The sequence below is a fragment of the Crinia signifera genome, unplaced genomic scaffold (assembly GCF_055691185.1).
Source record: "Crinia signifera unplaced genomic scaffold, ASM5569118v1 HAP2_SCAFFOLD_109, whole genome shotgun sequence".
Lineage (NCBI taxonomy): Eukaryota > Metazoa > Chordata > Amphibia > Anura > Myobatrachidae > Crinia > Crinia signifera.
In genome coordinates this window covers 310,075-329,518 of record NW_028142003.1, presented here as the reverse complement: position 1 = coordinate 329,518, position 19,444 = coordinate 310,075, and the positions used below count along the sequence as shown (strand labels likewise).

The 19,444-nt window shown below is 45.4% G+C and overlaps 1 protein-coding gene across 1 annotated transcript; it reads right to left on the bottom strand.

The window, feature by feature from the left end:
* Window positions 1–5,617: 5,617 nt before the first annotated feature.
* Window positions 5,618–19,201, bottom strand: LOC146052155 (uncharacterized). Its single transcript, XM_083167928.1, has 2 exons — window positions 18,521–19,201; window positions 5,618–6,793 (listed from the first exon to the last, which is right to left on the bottom strand). The coding sequence occupies exons 1-2, from the start codon at window positions 19,199–19,201 to the stop codon at window positions 5,909–5,911; spliced, it is 1,566 nt and encodes a 521-aa protein (XP_083024054.1). The 3' UTR covers window positions 5,618–5,908.
* Window positions 19,202–19,444: the final 243 nt, after the last annotated feature.

Below are 19,444 nucleotides of genomic sequence, written 5' to 3'. Positions count from 1 at the left end.
CCGTGCTAGGTAAAGAGTACCGTTATTCCTGTAACCAATGCATATAGTGCTTATGAGTGACAATGAATACAACTACTCGGAACCATAGATACAGTATCCATAATCACATACAGCTAATCATAATTATCCTTAACCACCTATATAAACTAACGCAGATGAACCAGAACATATATAATTACTGAAAACAGGATAAGGGAAGTACAGTATATCACTGGGGCAATGAGGTGCCAACAACTCCAAGCACTGTATCCACTGTGCCTCACACCTCAATAACATCGACCCACGATCCCCACCAAGTAACGATGGCTGGACCTGGACAATCATACGGTATCTTAGTGTTCATTCTAGCACCCGCTATCTTTGATAACCCATGCAGTTCCTCTGTCTGGGGTGTCACTGTCTGCTGTAGTGATTCTAGCACAGTGTGGTCTGTAGATCAGCAATGATATGCAAACCAGACATGTGCTAGAAACACCACAGCAGACAGCGACACCCCAGGCAGGGAAGAGGAACTGCATGGGTTTTCAAAGATGGCGGGTGCTAGAATGAACACTATATCTAATATTGGCTAAGCTGTGTCTGGCCTCCAAAATGTGACTCATCCTTTATTTAAACTTGCAGGTAGGTTAGGAAGATGGTATGTTTCCCATAGCAACAGAACCATGTATTAAGTCTATAATGCTATCCGTCTCTCTGTCTCTGCTGCACAATATACAATCACTTATAGTTTACCAGAACAGATAATCATTTTTCTCTCCCCCTTTCCTTTGGACTTAACTTTTCAATCCATAATATTTATATATAATAGACACTTTATAGGATTACCTTTCATGTTTACATACAAATCTTTAACCTAGACAACAGCATCCCTCAATAGACATTGGTGAGTTGACACATCACACAACACTTAGTCCCTTTTCCCTTACCTGCCATTCAATGCAGCAAAAAAAAAAAAAGCCTGGTCACATGACCCGCAGGGCCTATCATGACTCCCCTTAGACATTATGTCATGATTGGCCAGACTGCACAAGTGACATAGCAGATGGAGATAGGCTGACCCGACACCGCCATGTCAGTTTCCTGATCGGCATACGGGCATTGGGGTACCTAGCACTGCAATGTCACTGGCTGATCCTTCCATGACCACGTCACTAATGTATGCTCGGGGATAAGCAGTGGCCTATGATTGGTGGATAGAGCACAGCAGACCATTAATACATAGCCCCATACCTCCCACATCCTGCCGACCTCTGACTGCTCCCAGCTACCCAATCTTCATTCTGGCAGGCAGGTAACCTTCTCCCTTCTCTCCTTGTTACTGTTTTCCAATGGTATTATAACCCTGAGCATTCAATCTCTACATAGACAAATTGGCCTGTCTGCTACTTATTCCATGTGCCCAATATTGCAATATGGCATTTGCCATGTGAGGGGCGGCAGCACATCAAATAAAGGAACACTACCTGTAATTACCATATGCCAGTTCTATGGAACATCCATCCTTGTATCAGCTGTGACCATGCGCCCTTAATCTCACATAACAGGGCCCATCTACAGGCGGTCAGGAAAGCCATATATGCAGTGTGGTTCAGTCTCGCTCACTCATCTACTGGACAGTGCTTTTGTTCCTGGTGTTTGCTTGAGAACTGGATCAGGCTGAGAAATCGGCCCAAATTGCAAGTGTCAGATCAGATCCGATGCACTGTGCGCACATAAGATAAATAGCTCCTGCATTCGATATATTTTGGTAGCAGGGTGTGGCAGGTGGAATTGAAAAATCCTATTCAAAAGACCGCGGCCGCTGATTGGCTGAGATGCCTTGACACAATTTTAGCATTCCCTAATAGCAAAAGTGTGGCAAGGCATGATGGGACTTGTAGTTTCACAACAGCTGGAGGGCCATAGTTTGGACATGCCTGCCCTAGAGGATATTTATAGGATATCACTCAGAAGCTCCTTACTGAGTGATCTCTGTAACGTACCCTCTAATGTGTATGGGGCTGCATACAATCACGGATTTCTCCCTTGATTATAATGACATTTTTGCAGTGATCTTAATAAACCTACAGCTGAGAACGGTCAGTTACAATCGTGATCATTAGAAAGTTATTGTTATCTCCAGATTTATCGATATGTGGTCTGACGCCGCCCATACACAGAGCAATTAACGGGTGCGATGCGGCGCTGGCTCCCACGCACTCACATCGCACAGCACAAAAAGTATGTGCTGAATGTTTTTTTCTTAACTAGATTGTGTGGCATTTAGATGAAAATGCACGGTGGCATCGCACTGTGTATGGGCGGCAATAGGTGCAAACTGGGCTCTGGTGCAAAAAATATTCTATTTGAAATATCATCCTGAGAAATTGTGATCACATATGGTTCTCTATGGACTTGTTCAGATATAGGGGTGTATTCAATGCCAAAAAGGGGAGCAGTGCGCCCTCAGTATTTAAATAAAAACCCTGCACTCGCCGTCATAGCCCGCCCTCGGTATTCAACCCCCACCCTCCCCCCGAACTTGCTGTTTCTACCTCGCGATTTCTAAAAAGCAAGGTGGAAAAGGAAAGTGCGGCCGTGGAAATGGCAGTGCTCGACTTTATTTGCTGCAGGCTCGCTGCATTAGATGCCAACCTCGCCATTTGGGGGAAAGACAGCGAGGATTCCCACTGAACATAGAATAGGACGAGCGTCCGGTAAGTGGGTTAAACAGCGAGGATGGCTTGTTTTCTGCAAACTTCGCCAAAAACAAGCCAACCTCGCCATAAAAAAACCCTCGCCGGCCGCATTAGTATACCCTATAGAGCAGTGATGGCTAACCTTACTACACATCCCAGCATGCCCTGCATCAGTTTTAGCATGGCCAAATAGTAAAACTGTAGCAGGGCATGCTGGGATGTGTAGTTCAACAACAGCTGGAGTGTCAAGGTTAGCCATCACTGCCATAGAGTATATTTATAAAGGCAAACAAAAATATTTAAAGCCATGCGTATTCAACTTCATGTATCAGGACATAAGGCAGTGTCCCATACCCTCCAACATGGCCCATTCCATTAGGTACAAAATGCTCTGTTGCTGGACTTCCTTGTCAGTGTCAGTTGCAGATGTGAGCCTGCAGCACAGTCCAATATTCAAAAAGGGGAGCCACACCTACTGCCACCCCAAACATCACTCGCCTGGAGTCCATAACCTCCAATGTGCACCTGAGCACAAATCAGCCATTGAGAGGTGACCAGCCAATGGTGTCTGCAGGCCCATCTTCTGCAGGGCCACCTTCAACCTCAGCAGAATCATTGGGGACACAGCAGGTGGCTTCACAAGAGAGTAGCCAGGCCAGCACTTCGGGTACAGCAACTGGTAGCCATGGCCGGAAGAGGCCAACAGAGGAACCAACCACTAAGAACAAAGCATTCCAACCGGAGGAACTACAAATACTGGTACCCCGTGCACGGGATTTGATTGAGTTGACACACACGAGGTTGACACCCACAATGAGGTGGAATATTTGGGACGACATCACTGCGGAGATTAATGCAGTTGCTACACAAGTTCGAGAATCAGAGTGTGTGAAGAAAAGGCAAGTTCAAGTGTGTAAATTTATAGTTTAGCAATACCAGTAATGTGTTTATACAAAGGTAGATGCAATTGGTAAATGCCAGGTCATGTTGCTAGGAGCAACAGACATGATTGCCATGTCACTTATACAATATATATTAGATGGTGACTGTGAATGTATGTTCAAGGTGATTATTTTAAGCTTTGACCTAATGTAAGTTATGTTGAATGAAGCAGCCTAAAAAATCTGTAGCATATAACAATGCATGCTAATACAAACTTCAGGTAACATTTTAAAACTTTGGTTGCAGGTGGCATGACTTCAAATGCAACCTCAAGAAGAAAAGGACCGCACGTTGGGAACACAGCCACACCACTGGGGCTGGCCCCATGCCAGGCCGACTTAAGCTCACCTCCCTGGACGAGTTGGCCGTGGATTGCATTGCTATCGAGGAGGTCCGGGGGGTGAGCAACATGGAAAGTGAGGCCCCAGTGGATGTATTTGTGGCTGAACTTCAAGGTAATTTGTTAGCATGACATAACTACTTTGTGATAAGTTTCAAGGAATGTGTTGTAATTGTACGTTTCTATTTCAGCACCATCTCCAACGTGCGGTAGTGATACTCTTGAGGAGGAGGAGTCAGTGTCACCTGCCACCAGTGGCAGCCAGGTGCAGCAGCCGCCACCGGCCACACCGGATGTGCACAGGTGGACCCAACTGCTTAACACCATTCATCAGCAGCAGAGCGGCTGAGTAGGACCAAGGAGGTCATGCAGGCTATTGTCGGCACCCAGAAGGCAATAGCTGGGAGCCAGCAGGCAATAGCTGGCAGCCAGCAGGTCATGGCTGATCAAGCTGTTCGCCAAAATGACCTGCTGGTATGTATAAAAGACCTCCTCATCCGCCATAATGAGCTTCTGGCGGAGCTAACCACCACCAATAGGGCCCTATTATCAGCCGTTTCTGGTGCTTTTCCAACACCAGCACTCCCTGCTGCCGGAAGGGGAACACCATCACCCCCTTCCACAGCAGCTGCTCCACCCAACCCACCAGCACAACGTGGCCATGGCCGAAGAGCTGCTGCACGTGGCCAGGCCCCTACCAGGGCCAAGCGGCCACGCAAGTGAGGTGGCATCCACATTAATCTCCGCCCTTATGTCGTCCCAAATCTTTTATTTTGCTGTGTGTGTCAGCTTAACGTGTGCAACCCAATACCGTGCAAAGGGTACCCACATTTGTAGTGCCTTCGGTTGGAATATTTTGGTTGGTTCCCCTGTTGCCCTCTTTCTGCTACCATTACTGGCTGCTGTTCTCGAAGTGTTGGTCCTATACTTTTCTTGTGAAGCCACCTGATGTGTTCCTAATGATTCTGCTGTGGCTATGTATAAAATGAAATAAATTTTGTACATTCTGTATATTATTTTTCATTATTATTATGTTCCCTTTATTTTTACCCATGTGCCAATTAACATGGTCAAAAGTTCTTATGTTTTGTTATAATGTAATACATTTTTATTTTACCCCCCATGTGTTCTTTTATCACTGAATGTAAAAGTGAAATGTACATTTATATTTGGTTTACAAAGTTCTGTCCATTGCTTGCAGTGTAAATGTGGGTCAAATAGCAACAATGCAGTCGTGTTTGCAGCATTTATTTTTGTATTTAGTAATGGGCCGCTTAGGCAGCAATGCTTCCAATTGAACCTATGAAAAGAGTGTAATTAATCACTAATGAGTAGAGGAGTGGATTGTATTGTGGTCAGCTGAGAGTGCTTCAGGTGCGGGCGTACTAATTGGGCAAACCGAATGCCTAGCGCATGAACAAGTGCTCTCCGCAAAGTGAAACTTGCTTATGAAGACCGCGTATTTAATGCGTGTTGGTTCGTTTGCAGTCGGTGTCGTGTCCGAATGTACGCCTACCACAGTTCGTGCACTCCCTCATGTACGCCCAGATTTACGCCCAGTTTTGCCCACTTTGAAACCGCGCCCTTGTGTAGGGCCAAATGACACCCATATTATGCCCATATTTCCCGAGTCGATTCGGTACACATTTCTGGACGGTATTGGTGAGAACGAGTGCGGAGACAATGCGTTGCACATGCGCATTGCGTTGCCTATGCATGCGCAGGCGGCTAAAAAGCGCCCTCCGAAAGAATTCAGAATGGACCACACCAAGCAGAATAAGGCCCCTAGTTACCAGGCCAGTCTGGCCAACTCACACGGCAGATGGAACTCCGGTTTCCGTGCTATACGCGGAGGTATTCTCCGTGTTCTCCCCGGACCCGGAAATTAGCTGCAACCACAACCATGTGAGTAATACAGGGCAGTGATACAAGGGAGTTGAGAAGCACATTATACATTTATTCCCTCATAGCATGTAAATGACTGCTGTCCAGTGTGACTCCTCTGATGTGTAACTAAATTATGCTTACTGTTAAAACACTTGCTGCATTCTAAGCAACTAAATGGTTTCTCTCCTGTGTGAATCCTCTGATGTTCAACAAGGTTGTGCTTCTGGGTAAAACACTTGTTACAGTCAGAACATTTAAATGGTTTCTCTCCTGTGTGAATCCTCTGGTGTTTAACAAGGTCGGGGTACTGGGTAAAACACTTGGTACATTCAGAACATTTATATGGTTTCTCCCCTGTGTGAATCCTCTGATGATTAACAAGATGTGACTTTTGTATAAAACACTTGCAACATTCAGAACAAGTATATGGTTTCTCTCCTGTGTGAATTCTCTGATGTCTGACCAGAAGTGACTTTAAGGTAAAACACTTGCTACATTCAGAACATGTAAATGGTCTCTCTCCTGTGTGAATCCTCTGATGGGTGAGAAGATCTGATTTACATGTAAAGCGTTTGTCACACTCAGAGCATTTATATGGTCTCTCTCCTGTGTGCCTCCTCTGATGGCTGAGAAGATGTGATTTACGTGTAAAGCGTTTGTCACACTCAGAGCACAGATGTGGTCTCTCTCCTGTGTGACTCCTCTGATGGATAAGAAGATATGATTTACGTGTAAAGCATTTGTCACATTCAGAGCACAGATGTGGTCTCTCTCCTGTGTGACTCCTCTGATGTCTGAGAAGCTGTGATTTATATGTAAAGCATTTGTCACACTCAGAGCACAGATGTGGTCTCTCTCCTGTGTGACTCCTCTGATGGATGAGAAGCGCTGATTTACATGTAAAGCATTTGTCACACTCAGAGCACAGATGTGGTCTCTCTCCTGTCAGACTCATCATGTATTAGATGAGAAACAATTTAGCTTCAGAAGGTTTCTCCTATGCAGAAAATGAGAATAGCTTTAGTGAGTCCTCCAGAGGTGTAAGAAGAAATGACGTCTGTAGGTGACTTGATCTGAGAACAATGTATCTTTCCAAAGTGTCTTGTTAATTAAATTCTTGTTACTTATTTGTCCTGCAAGAAAATACATATATAATTAAAATTAAAGATAACTGAGTTAATTCTACTATACAGTAATATAATGTACATTCATATGCACTAACTCATATGACCCAGGCATTTACCATTGTTTTAATATATGTATGTCACCAAATTGCTATATCCCTATTTCCAGCCATACAGTATGTGCAGCATGGAGACCTCTATCATCCTGCAGCAGATACTGATACTGAGTATAATACACAATCTATTAAGGCTTCTATAGGAATTGTATAATCCCATACTCTGACCTGAGGGTGTGCATTACTCACTTCCTGTCAGGGGCTAGTTAGGTGATGAGTGTGAGCAGGGGCAGTTAGGGGAGGAGTGTGAGCAGGGGCAGTTTTGAGAGGAGTGTGAGCAATAGAAGAAAGCAGAGGAGTGTGAACAGGGAAAGTTAGAAGAGTAGTGCAAACAGTAGCAGTTAGCAGAGGAGTGTGAGCAGGGAAAGTTAGGAGAGGAGTGTGAGCAGGGAAAGTTAGGAGGAGTTTGAGCAGGAGCAGTTAGGAGAGGAGTGTGAGCAGGGGAAGTTAGGAGAGGAGTGTAAGCATGGGCAGTTAGGAGAGGAGTTTGAGCAGGGGCAGTTAGGAGAGTAGTGTGAGCAGGGGAAGTTAGGAGAGGAGTGTGATCAGGAGCAGTTAGGATAGAGTGTGAGCAGGAGCAGTTAGGAGAGGAGTGTGATCAGGAGCAGTTAGGATAGGAGTGTGAGAAGGAGCAGTTAGGAGAGGAGTGTGAGCAGGGGCAGTTAGGAGACATAGGCAAATCTAGGGGGTGGTCCGGGGGTGCACTGGACCACCCATTAGACTGCCCGGCATAGAGTGCTGTCTGTGCGCTCTGTGGCTGGATCATCTCTACCTTTCAAATCAGCAGCAGCAGCCTGGTGACCCTGCCCTGCTCCGTTACTATTATCATTTCTCCCTAGTCTGGATGGCTGCAAGCAAATAGGAGCTCGTGGTCCGGCAGCCAATCAGGTGCGGCTGCCGGATCACGAGCTCCTATTGGCTTGTGGCCGTCCAGACTAGGGAGAAATGAAAATGAATACACCCCTGTACTGCCGCCTGCCCGCAGAGCCCTCTCGCCTGCTGCTGCCCTGTGACGCCGGGACCCCCGGGATCGCGGCTGTGAAGTCTGCCTGCCGGGACTCTGTGCCAGGGAGCTGTTGGAGGCGGCCCGTCCTGCATCTGGGGTTTCCTGCCTGGGCTTCCGCTCCCGCACATCCGCCCTCCACCGCCGCCGGGCTGCTCTGTGGCTCTCTGGGGACCTAGAGACGGGCGGTACCCAGAAAGTGCCTCCATTCAGCCTCTGCCACTCGCTCACTTCAGCCGCAGGCGCCGGTCCCTGCTCCCGCTGCTGCCCTCCTGTGACTTGGTGAGTGGCCTCCTTGCCTGTCAGCCCTGCAATATCCTCAGCGTGTCTGAAAATAGCGACGGACCAGGCTGCTGCTGCTTTTACTATAAAGCCGGGCAGCTTATTATTAGTCTTATTTTGCCCATATTAAGCCACACCCCCTTTTTGCGCGCCACCCATTAGCATTTTTCTAGATTTGCCTATGTTAGGAGAGGAGTGTGAGCAGGGGCAGTTAGCAGAGGAAAGTGTTGCCAAGGAGATGAAATGCTTTAATACATCCCTTCCGCCTGCTTTTCAGCCTGATTTCTGCCATAAGGCAGTGCCAGATTAAGCCTTCAAAGGGCCCGGGGAATTTTCGACAGGGGGACCCCTTGCACTTGTCATTACTGACCGCAAACTGCATGGGAGAATATTACACTGTCAAAACACAGAGAAAAGGCAGTATAAACTTGGTGAATGGTTAACTGCAGGGAGGGATATATTATATAAATATACATAAAAAAGCCTGTGTTTGTCCCTCGGCACCTTACTCTATAGTACTGTAGGAGACCTCATAGGCTCAGTGCTGCCTCTGATTAAAATCCCTCCCATGACTAGGCTGCTGTCCCCCATTGGCATGAGAAGCATGTAATGAGCTCCTCGAATCAGAGCTCAGCACAAACCTCTCAGCCTTGTCACATTGGCAGTTAGGTGAAGGTGAAGCTGCAGCACTACCCCACTCCCATGCACAAAACCTTTAGCTAAAAAAAAAAATACATTCCAACCACAGGGGGCCCCTAGCTAGAGGGTGGCCCAGGAGTACTGATCCCATTTGCCCTCCCTTTACCTGCCCTCCCTTTACCTGGCAAGTGCAGTGCAGCTGCCATCTGACTTCTGCTGAACTTCCACCCTTCAGTAGCCCAGCATTATTATATATATATTATGGTTCTGGCACTCACTGCATACTGCATAACTGATCCCGGTGCCTTCGGTATGATGTCCCCAACATAGCAGACCAGTCAGTGCCAGAATAAACGCTCAAATGCGGCCTGATTTTGCCAGCGTCCAATATTACACTGGAGCCAGTACCCAGAGCTGCTAGAGATCTGAGGCCCATGGTAACTAGGGATACTGACCTAAAGATGTTCAAAAATGCCACTCTCCTACCAAGCTATAGGAGGGAGCACAGCTTGAAGAATTGTTAGTAAAAAAACGATATTTCTTCCCATCAGGATAACACACAGTCCACCTTTCTCACTAAAAAAACTGGATGTTACAGGTGTTTGGGGGGTGCTACATGTAGTTTCCTAGAAATAGGGAACACGTTCGCACATTCACATACTGGAGTACGTATCCCCATCAAACACATCCTATCCTGCAATAGCTCTTATGTTGTTTATGCCATCAGGTGCCCTTGCGGATTAATGTATGTGGGCAAGAGGATCCGCCCATTCAAAGAAAGGGCAGCAGCCCACAGATCAAGCATTAGACAGTCGCTGGAAGGTAGACCTGGTTGCCCTGAGCAACCAGTGCCTAGACATTTCAGAGATTTGAAACATATGATATCAACCATTAAGTATAAGATCATTGATTAGATACCAGCTAACCCCAGGGGCGGAGATCGGTCAAAACTGTTACTACAGTGTGAGGCTCGCTGGATACACCATTTGAATACAGTGTCCCCTTTTGGATTAAATGATAATTATAGTCTTACATGTTTTTTATAGACATATATTGTTTTAGCTGTATATGCTTATCATTATAGTGCTGCTTTACTAAAGTAATATACATTAATATCATTTCTCTGCTAGTTGTTTTGCATGTCTTGTCATTGTATATAGGTTTAATATGCACTTTATTGTTTGAAGGTTGCCCTGACAAGGCGCCCGGCGTCTGACGCAGCGGAGGCTGCGCGACACTGAGGAGTGACGTCACAGGACCGGACCGGCGGCGCATGTTGGGCCCCTTTGCACGGTGATGGTGGTGTCTATATAGATAAGCAATGTACAGTTGATTATTTGTTCAATCTGACGTAGGTCAATAAAGACCGAAATGATATTGCTATATAATGGTGTGAGCAGCCTGTTTGTGCTCATCAGTACTGGTGATACAAGCCCTGTCAGTGCCGCCTACATGGACTATATATATATATATATATATATATATAGCTGATAAAGAAATAGCGGCACTCGGAGTCTGGGTGAAAAATCAACTTGTCTTTATAAAAGCATCTCACGTGCAAAAAGTGACCGACGTTTCGGGGACAAGCCCCGTTTTCAAGGTGCAGAATGTACAACAACGTTGTTGTACATTCTGCACCTTGAAAACGGGGCTTGTCCCCGAAACGTCGGTCACTTTTTGCACGTGAGATGCTTTTATAAAGACAAGTTGATTTTTCACCCAGACTCCGAGTGCCGCTATTTCTTTATCAGCTATCATTCCAAGTATTGGAGGGCACTGCAGCAAATATATCAAGCAAGGAAGCGAGTGCCGGTCCGCTTTTGCGCAGTATATATATATATATATATATATATATATATATGTCCCATATGACCGGCACTCTCCTGTTGGTCAGACTGGTCCTGCTTACCCGGTGCCCCACTTCCAGGAACAAGTCCTAATGTAGGTGTAGTGGGCAATGAAGCTGGCACTCTCGGATTTATCAAATGGTGCAAAAAACAGCAAATTTATTGCTTGTACAGGACCTGTACTGCAGTGGACACCGGGGGGACAAAGTGGTCACCGAGGGACCATCAGTGCACCACCAGGGGACAGGTAAGTATGTTTAAAAAAAAATTTTAGTCAAAAAATAGAAAACATGTGGATTTTTTGGTTAAAGGAAAATTTTTTAAGATCAATGAATTTATAACCTGTCACTCTAAAAATGTTATCTACATTTTAGAGTGTTCCTGTCACCTGTTTTATGTGGGTAAAACATCACGTCAGTTAAAAGTCAGATTAGCTGAACATATTTATAATATTAGAAAAGGACTTTTAACCCACACTGTATCTGAACATTTTAAAACCCATCACCAGTCTAAGGAATGCTTTTTAATTAATTTCTGGGGTATACAAATGATCACACCGAGATGGCGAACTAGAGACTTAGATAAACGCCTTTCTCAGACAGAGATGCAATGGATTTACCGTCTCAATACCTTTGTTCCTGATGGTTTAAATAGCGATTTTGAGCTGAAGCATTTTTTAACATGAATTTAAGTGTTTTATATATTTATTAAATTTTAAAAGATTGTATCTATATAGTTGCTATGTACTATTTTTTTGTTATAATTTTATAACTATGGTGTCTCTATTTTTCTATTTTTAAATCTCTATATTTATATTTCTATATCTGCTGTCTGCATATAAAACCAAATATTTGAACCCAATATTGGTATATGACAGATATGAATGCACAGCCTGTTATATGTAGAAACCTATTCTATTTTTAGGTCAGTGACACCATATTTATGAAATGTAACTTTGGAAATCTTCAATGCGTTATGTGTCTAATTATGTACTGCTTTGTTATATAAATTTGAAGTGATACGACCGTGGAATGTACTCGGTGTACGAGTGGAGCGCACGGCCATCTTTTTTCCATAATGAAGCGCCTTAATGATATGTCTGAGCCGGTGGAACACACTCGATATACGAGTGGAACGCACGGCCATATTACTTCCACCTATAGTCGGAAATTGAGGCACCAGGAAGTAACAGACTGCGTCTTCTATAAAATGGAGACTGGGCAAGGCAGAGACACGCTTCTGACGAAGGATCAGTGGATCCGAAACGCGTTTAGCGTGTCTTGCCTGCTCCATTGGACCCGACTTTTATTGTTGCTGGACTCTTTTGGACACTTGTTTGAATATTACTGAGGTACCCAGATCCGGAACTGGGACCTTTACCATCTATACTCCAAGAACCAGGGGATCCAAGCTACTCTCATCTTATGCTACATGCTGAATTTTCGTTTTAAAAATTGTAAGTGTACATCTAATAAAACTTTGCCTGTTGTTTGAAGTTATGCACTATGTCCTTTCTCCCATTTTTTATATGGTAAATTCATACTGCTGAGGAGTCTATGGGAAATAGTGTACTTCTTACTGGATAAAGTGGATGTGACATATTCTACAATCAAGCAATTGAGCATAGGCGTGCGCAGCCTATTTTCTTAGGGGGTGCACCATTGGAAGGGCGTGTCCATCACAGCCTACTGGGCGTGTCCGTCACAGCCTACTGGGCGTGTCCATCACAGCCTACTGGGCGTGTCTATCAACACCTATTGGGCATCAATGGAAAATAAATAGGTGACTTATTTATGTATATGCACTTCAGAGTGAATCACCCCCACATACATACTAGAAACAGGGATAGTGAGCGCGGATGGCGCGCTGCAAAAATTTACACTTTAATGCCCATTACATATAATGCCAAACTAATGCCCATCACACATAATGCCACCCAACATAATGCCAATTACACATAATGCCACCCAACAATGCCCATCACACATAAGGCCACACACAGTAATGCCCATTCTACATGATGCCATACACCATAATGCCCATTACACAATATGGCAGGCAAATTTTTCTAAATTAGGGACAGTGAGTGCCAAAAATTTACACCATAATTACTATTACACATCACACACCCATTACATAGTATACCACATGCCATAATGCCCATTAAACCATTACACATTATACCAAACACCGTAATGCCCAATACACGTTGCTCCTCACATTGTGATGTCCATAACACCTTGCGCCTCAAATTGTGATGCCCCTTACACGTTGTGCCTCACACCATGATGCCCCTTACACGTTACGCCTCAGACCGTAATTCCCCGAACACATTCACGCCTTAGACCATGATGCCCATTACACATTGCGCCTCACACTGTGATGCCCTTTACACGTTGCGCCTCACACCGTAATGCCCATTACACGTTACGCCTCAGACCATAATTCCCCTAACACTTTCACGCCTCAGACCATGATGCCCATTACACATTGCGCCTCACACCGTAATGCCCATTACACATTACGCCTCAGACAGTGATGCCCATTACGCATTATGCCTCACACTGTGATGCCCATTACACAATAATCCACACACTGTGATGCCCATTACACATTATGCCACACACCGTAATTGCCATTACATATGATGCCACATAATTGTTGCGGTACTTGTTTCCTATCTGGGCGCCCAGGTTTTCTACGTACGGCACCGTATTGAAATCGGATCGCATCGCATCGTACACATGCGATGCGATGCGATCCGATTCGATTTCCCATAGGAAACAATGTGAAATGGCTCAATTTAGCCAAATTATCATAGGAACAATAGTAAATGGGCCAAAAACACCCCTGAACATTGAAATGTCCCCCCAAAAGTAGTTGACGCCACCCCGCCATCAACGTGAACCCGAAGCGTGGCGAGCGCAGCGAGCCCGCGAGGGGCGGCGGTACGCATCCTCCGACCTTTTCATGCCCTACTATCCACTAGGGCATGGAGTGAGAATAGAATAGTGTGGCGAGCGCAGCAAGCCACCGAGCCCGAAGCGTGGCGAGCGCAGCGAGCCCCGCGAGGGGACGCGGATACCTTCACAGTTATACGCGTCCCCTCGCGGGCTTCCCAGGTGTCCATGGCGACGCGGACACCTGGGAAGCCCGCGAAGGGACGCGTTTACCTGTGAAGGTATCCGCGTCCCCTCGCGGGGCTCGCTACGCTCGCCACGCGTCGGGCTCGGTGGCTCGCTGCGCTCGCCACACTATTCTATTCTCACTCCACGCCCTAGTGGATAGTAGGGCATGAAAAGGTCGGAGGACGCGTACCGCCGCCCCTCGCGGGCTCGCTGCGCTCACCACGCTTCGGGTTCACGTTGATGGCGGGGTGGCGTCAACTACTTTTGGGGGGACATTTCAATGTTCAGGGGTGTTTTTGGCCCATTTACTATTGTTCCTATGATAATTTGGCTAAATTGAGCCATTTCACATTGTTTCCTATGGGAAATCGAATCGGATCGCATCGCATCGCATCGTTCAATATCGTGTATGTGTACGATGCGATGCGATCCGATTTCTCTACGGAGAATAGCATGCTGCGCAATTCACTTAGAGGGCGCCCAGATAGGAAACAAGTACCATTGTCGCTTACCTACATGTTAATTGCTAGTGGTTTCATGCTTGATGCCAGGGCTTTCATGCTCAATGCCAGGGCTTTCACTCCATGGAGATTACATGCTTAGAGGGTTCAGGAGGACTCTGGGACAGCACACACAGGGCTGGAGCCTGGGGCAAAGTAGCACTGCACTTTCCATTGACTTATTGGGGGCAGCGGACTGGGCACACTGGGACTGGGTGGACCAGTGCAGCCAGATGCCGGCCAGCCTTGTAAATTTAAATGGCGCTGAGTGCAGCCCCAGCATCCTTTAGTATCTTCTGCACATGCATGGAAACAGTGCTCTGTGCGTCTAGTCCTCTCATAGGGGGTTATTCTAGTTCACTCTTTCTGAAAAAAATCCTTCTTAGATGGACAAAACCATGTGCACTGCAGGTGGGGCAGATTTTACTTGTGCTGAGAGAATTAGATTTGGGTGGGTTTTACTTCAAAGTGAAATCTATATTGCAGTGTAAAAACAAAGCAGCCAGTATTCACCCTGCACAGAAACAAAATAACTCACCCAAATCTAATTCTCTCTGCACATGTTACATCTGCCCCCCTGCAGTGCACATGGTTTTGTCCATCTAAGAAGGATTTTGTCAGAAAGAGCGAACTAGAATAACCCCCATAGTGACAGCAGAGTCAAATTAAGTGACAGTGGTATTTAAGAGAGGGGACCCATAAGGACTACATAAACGGGGGTGAGAGTGGGTGTGGTGTATGGGGGGGTGAGAGCAGGTGTGGTGATGGGGGTAGTGTGGTGACAGGGGGGTGTGAGGTGATGGGGGGGTTAAGAGTGGGTGTGGTGAGGGACCGAGAGGGGGTTAGTTGACGGCGAGTGTGAGGGGATGAGGTGATGTGGGGTGAGAGGGGGAAGAGGAGAGGCTAGGGAGAGGAGGCATGCCTCTTTCTTTTACCAGCATTGACTAGCAGGCCTCCCCTACAACCCCGCAAGTCTCCATCTCCCTCTCCCCTCCACCACTGCAGATGTGAATCAGAGTGTGTCCCTCATTTTGTAAAAGTGTGTCTGCGACTTTAGAGTAAAATAGGCGCTATAGCGGATATGTGAGCGCATATGTGTGATTATTAGGCCCCAGTGTACAGAGGACAGGCATTTTTCTTGTCTCTGAGTACTAACATACAAGTGGGAACATGCTCCTCTCTCCCCCACCCCCTGATATCACTGCATACCTCCCAACATGACCCTTTCCAGGAGGAACACAATGCTCTGTTCCTGGACTTTCCTCATCATGTATGATTACCATCACCTGTGTTGAACAGGTAACTTGCTAAGAAAGGTGCTTCAACACAGGTGATGGCAATTATAAATGAAGAGGGAAGTGCAGGAGCAGAGCAATGTGTCCCTCCTGGAGAGGTTCATGTTGGGAGGTATGTCACTGTGTCCCCTACAAGACATCTGCCACACCAGCCTGGCTGAGATGGACATCACCTGAATAGATGTCCATCTCAGCCAGGCTGGTGTGGCAGAGGTCATGGTTCTGATATTTGTACACTCCCCCTCTGCACCCATGCCACACTGACCTATAAGCCTGCCTGGCTCTGTGATGAATCAAGTGCTCTGGCGGCCGCAGGCAGGGGACAGCTTCTGGCGGAGAGCAGCTGATGACATCACACCCCCTCCTTACAGCAGCCATCCTCGGATCCCATCGCCAACGCCGGCGGCCCAGTGCGGACTGTGAGGGGGTTGTAGGGGGTCGCGCACAGGAAGCGCAAGCAAGCTGCAGGAGCCGAGACCCCCTGTCTCGGTTCTTGCTAGCACTTCCTGTCCACGGTCAGGTCAACAGCCAGCACCCGCGGCCGCCTCTCCTGAGAGCTGATAGTAATCTGCAACCCCCTCACAGTCCGCACTGGGCCACCTGCGTTAGAGATGGGATCCGAGGATGGCTGCTGTATGGAGGGGCATGATGGTGTGGGCACTGGGGAGAAAGTGTTTTCAGAGCTCCGGACACTATTAAAAAAAAAGTGCTTGACCGGTCATTAGGAGGTGCCTGTGCACCCCCGGCACCCCCCGTTTGCACGCCTATGCAATTGAGATAGTACTGGTGACATTTTCATATATTATTATCACCTGGGTGCTATTTTGGAGAACACTGTTAGCCCTATATTGGTGTGCTATAACCTTTTTGTCCACACTATTACCTTCTGGGTGCATGGAATGACGCCCCAGCACCACTAATTAAGCAGCAGACAGATCTTTATTGTGCGCATATATAACATCATTTCTTTCCCTATCTAAACTTTAAATTTCCCCAATGTTTAGGGGATTAACGCCCACCCATAAGAAGTATTGCCATATGTGTTGTGTGATTTGATGCATACATACTGTTAAATATGGTGAACAAACGTAACATTGGAAATGTAGTTATAGTTTTTGGTGCATGTATTGTAACTTCACATAAGTGCTAGTGAAGTGTAACATATTTCAAAGCAATAATTATTATGTAATGGTATGAAAAAAAGACGAAAATGCATGTTAGAGTAGCCAAACTTTTTTATGCTCTTGATCAACATGTACACATATACATTATTGACAATACTGCAATTGTATGATTCATTTGAAAATATAAATGTATGTAAAATAAAGACAACAATACATTTGGAGCATAATTAAGGCTTTTTGGCCTGGCTCCTGCTACAAACCCCCTTTCCACCTGTGGCAACACCACCCCTGGTTTGGACACTCCTACATGGGGGAGTAGTTGGGGAGCTACTGATTGTGGTGCTGGATACACTGCTGATACTAGAAGGAGCAGGAACAATTATATTTGGTGTTTGTGTGCTGAGTTGTATCTGCAGAACACCAAAGCAGTGGTTGGGCCATAATGGATTGGGTTTGAGCATTGACACTTTCATTTAGTGTCCTTAGTGAACAGATTGTTTGGGCCCTTAAGCCCTGGCTGATTTCTGATAGTCGTGTATCCAGAGTGGCAGCCATACGTATTTGTTCACCAGCACTTAATCAGACAGTGTTGGCTACCTTATGGATTTGTTGGGAAACTTCTGCATGTTGTGCATTTGATGACTTTGGTTTTCCATGAACTCCACCTGCTTGTGTATGAAGGTGTCTAATGACCTTGCCAGCTCATCTGCAGTAGGGGTTGTATGGGCTGGTAGGGTAAGTGGGGTATGTTGGAGTGGCAGGATGCTTGGTGGCCTTTGTGCGATGGCTGGCTGTGTTGCTTCCTCCACATGATGCAAAGACTCCACTGTCTCCAGTATAATTCCGGCTTCTTCCTCCAGCATTGGCGGCCGTTGTGGTGGTTGGAGCGGTTGTTGTGATGTCTTAGTAAATATGTTGAAATTGGTAAATATGTCCCCACTATTCTGCAGTTTATGTGAGGGTGCATTTTTGATAAATTGAAAGGTTATGCACATTGAGAACCCTCCTTTATACGGACACTTTTACATCACCATATCATTTAACATGATGTGAGGTATAATTATATTGATGGGTACCTTAAAAAAATTACATCATATCACATTTTTCAGTCACTAATTTGCATTCCATTAAATAGTCAAATTCTACACAAAAAAATACGATAAGGTGAGATTTCCGGACCTTACTAAAAATCTCATCCCATTTAATGTCACCCTTGGGACGAGTTTTAATGAATTGCGATTTTTAGGCACTTTCCAAAATCACACATTATCGCACTTTTTAAAATCATATTTTTTTTGCTGCAAATTTGTATATTTAATGGGATGTAAACTCCAGGGAAAAAAATTCTGATAAAGTGCAAAAATTTGTAATATTTAGTCATGAAAACATGCGATTTTGAGGACATGTGCGATTTTTACTGATGAAAATGTGCGAATATGAGGAAATGGGTGATTTTGTGTTAAAAAATGAAAATAAAATTGTGTGGGGTCCCCCCTCCTGAGCATAATCAGCCCCAAGGAAAGTGGGATAGTTAGGAGGATTGCCATCTCAGTGATTCAAGGGATCTTTAGAAACAGTAACAAGATACAGAGCATATAAATTAATTCTATCTAGTGTGAATTTTCTGATGTTTAACTAGATTATTCTTATGTGCAAAACACTTGCTGCACTCTGAGCAACTAAATGGTTTCTCTCCTGTGTGACTCCTCTGATGTTCAACAAGGTTGTTTCTCTGTGTAAAGCACTTGCTACATTCAGAACATTTAAATGGTTTCTCTCCTGTGTGACTCCTCTGATGTATAACTAGATGTGACTTTACTGTAAAACACTTGCTGCATTCTGAGCAACTAAATGGTTTCTCTCCTGTGTGAATCTTGTGATGTCTAATCAGTTCACACCTCTGTGTAAAACACTTGCTGCATTCAGAACATGTATATGGTTTCTCTCCTGTGTGACTCATCTGATGTTTAAAAAGGTTGTTTCTCTGTGTAAAGCACTTGCTACATTCAGAACATTTAAATGGTTTCTCTCCTGTGTGACTCCTCTGATGTGTAACTAGATGTGACTTTTCTGTAAAACACTTGCTGCATTCTGAGCAACTAAATGGTTTCTCTCCTGTGTGAATATTGTGATGTCTAATCAGGTCACACCTCTGTGTAAAACACTTGCTGCATTCAGAACATGTAAATGGTTTCTCTCCTGTGTGACTCCTCTGATGTCTGAGAAGCGCTGATTTACATGTAAAGCCTTTGTCACACTCAGAGCACAGATGTGGTCTCTCTCCTGTCAGACTCATCATGTATTAGATCAAAAACAAATAAGCTGTAGAAGGTTTCTACTATACAGAGAATAGCTTTTGGGAATCCTCCAGAGGTAGAAAAATGATGTCTGGTGGATTTATCTGTGTTGCTTTCCAAAATGTCTTCCAAATGAAAATCCAATTACTTATTTGTGCTGCAAGAAAAAAATAGCTGTAGGTAACAGGTAATTCTAATATTACAGTATTAGTATTACTTTATATATTGAACATGGTGTCTGC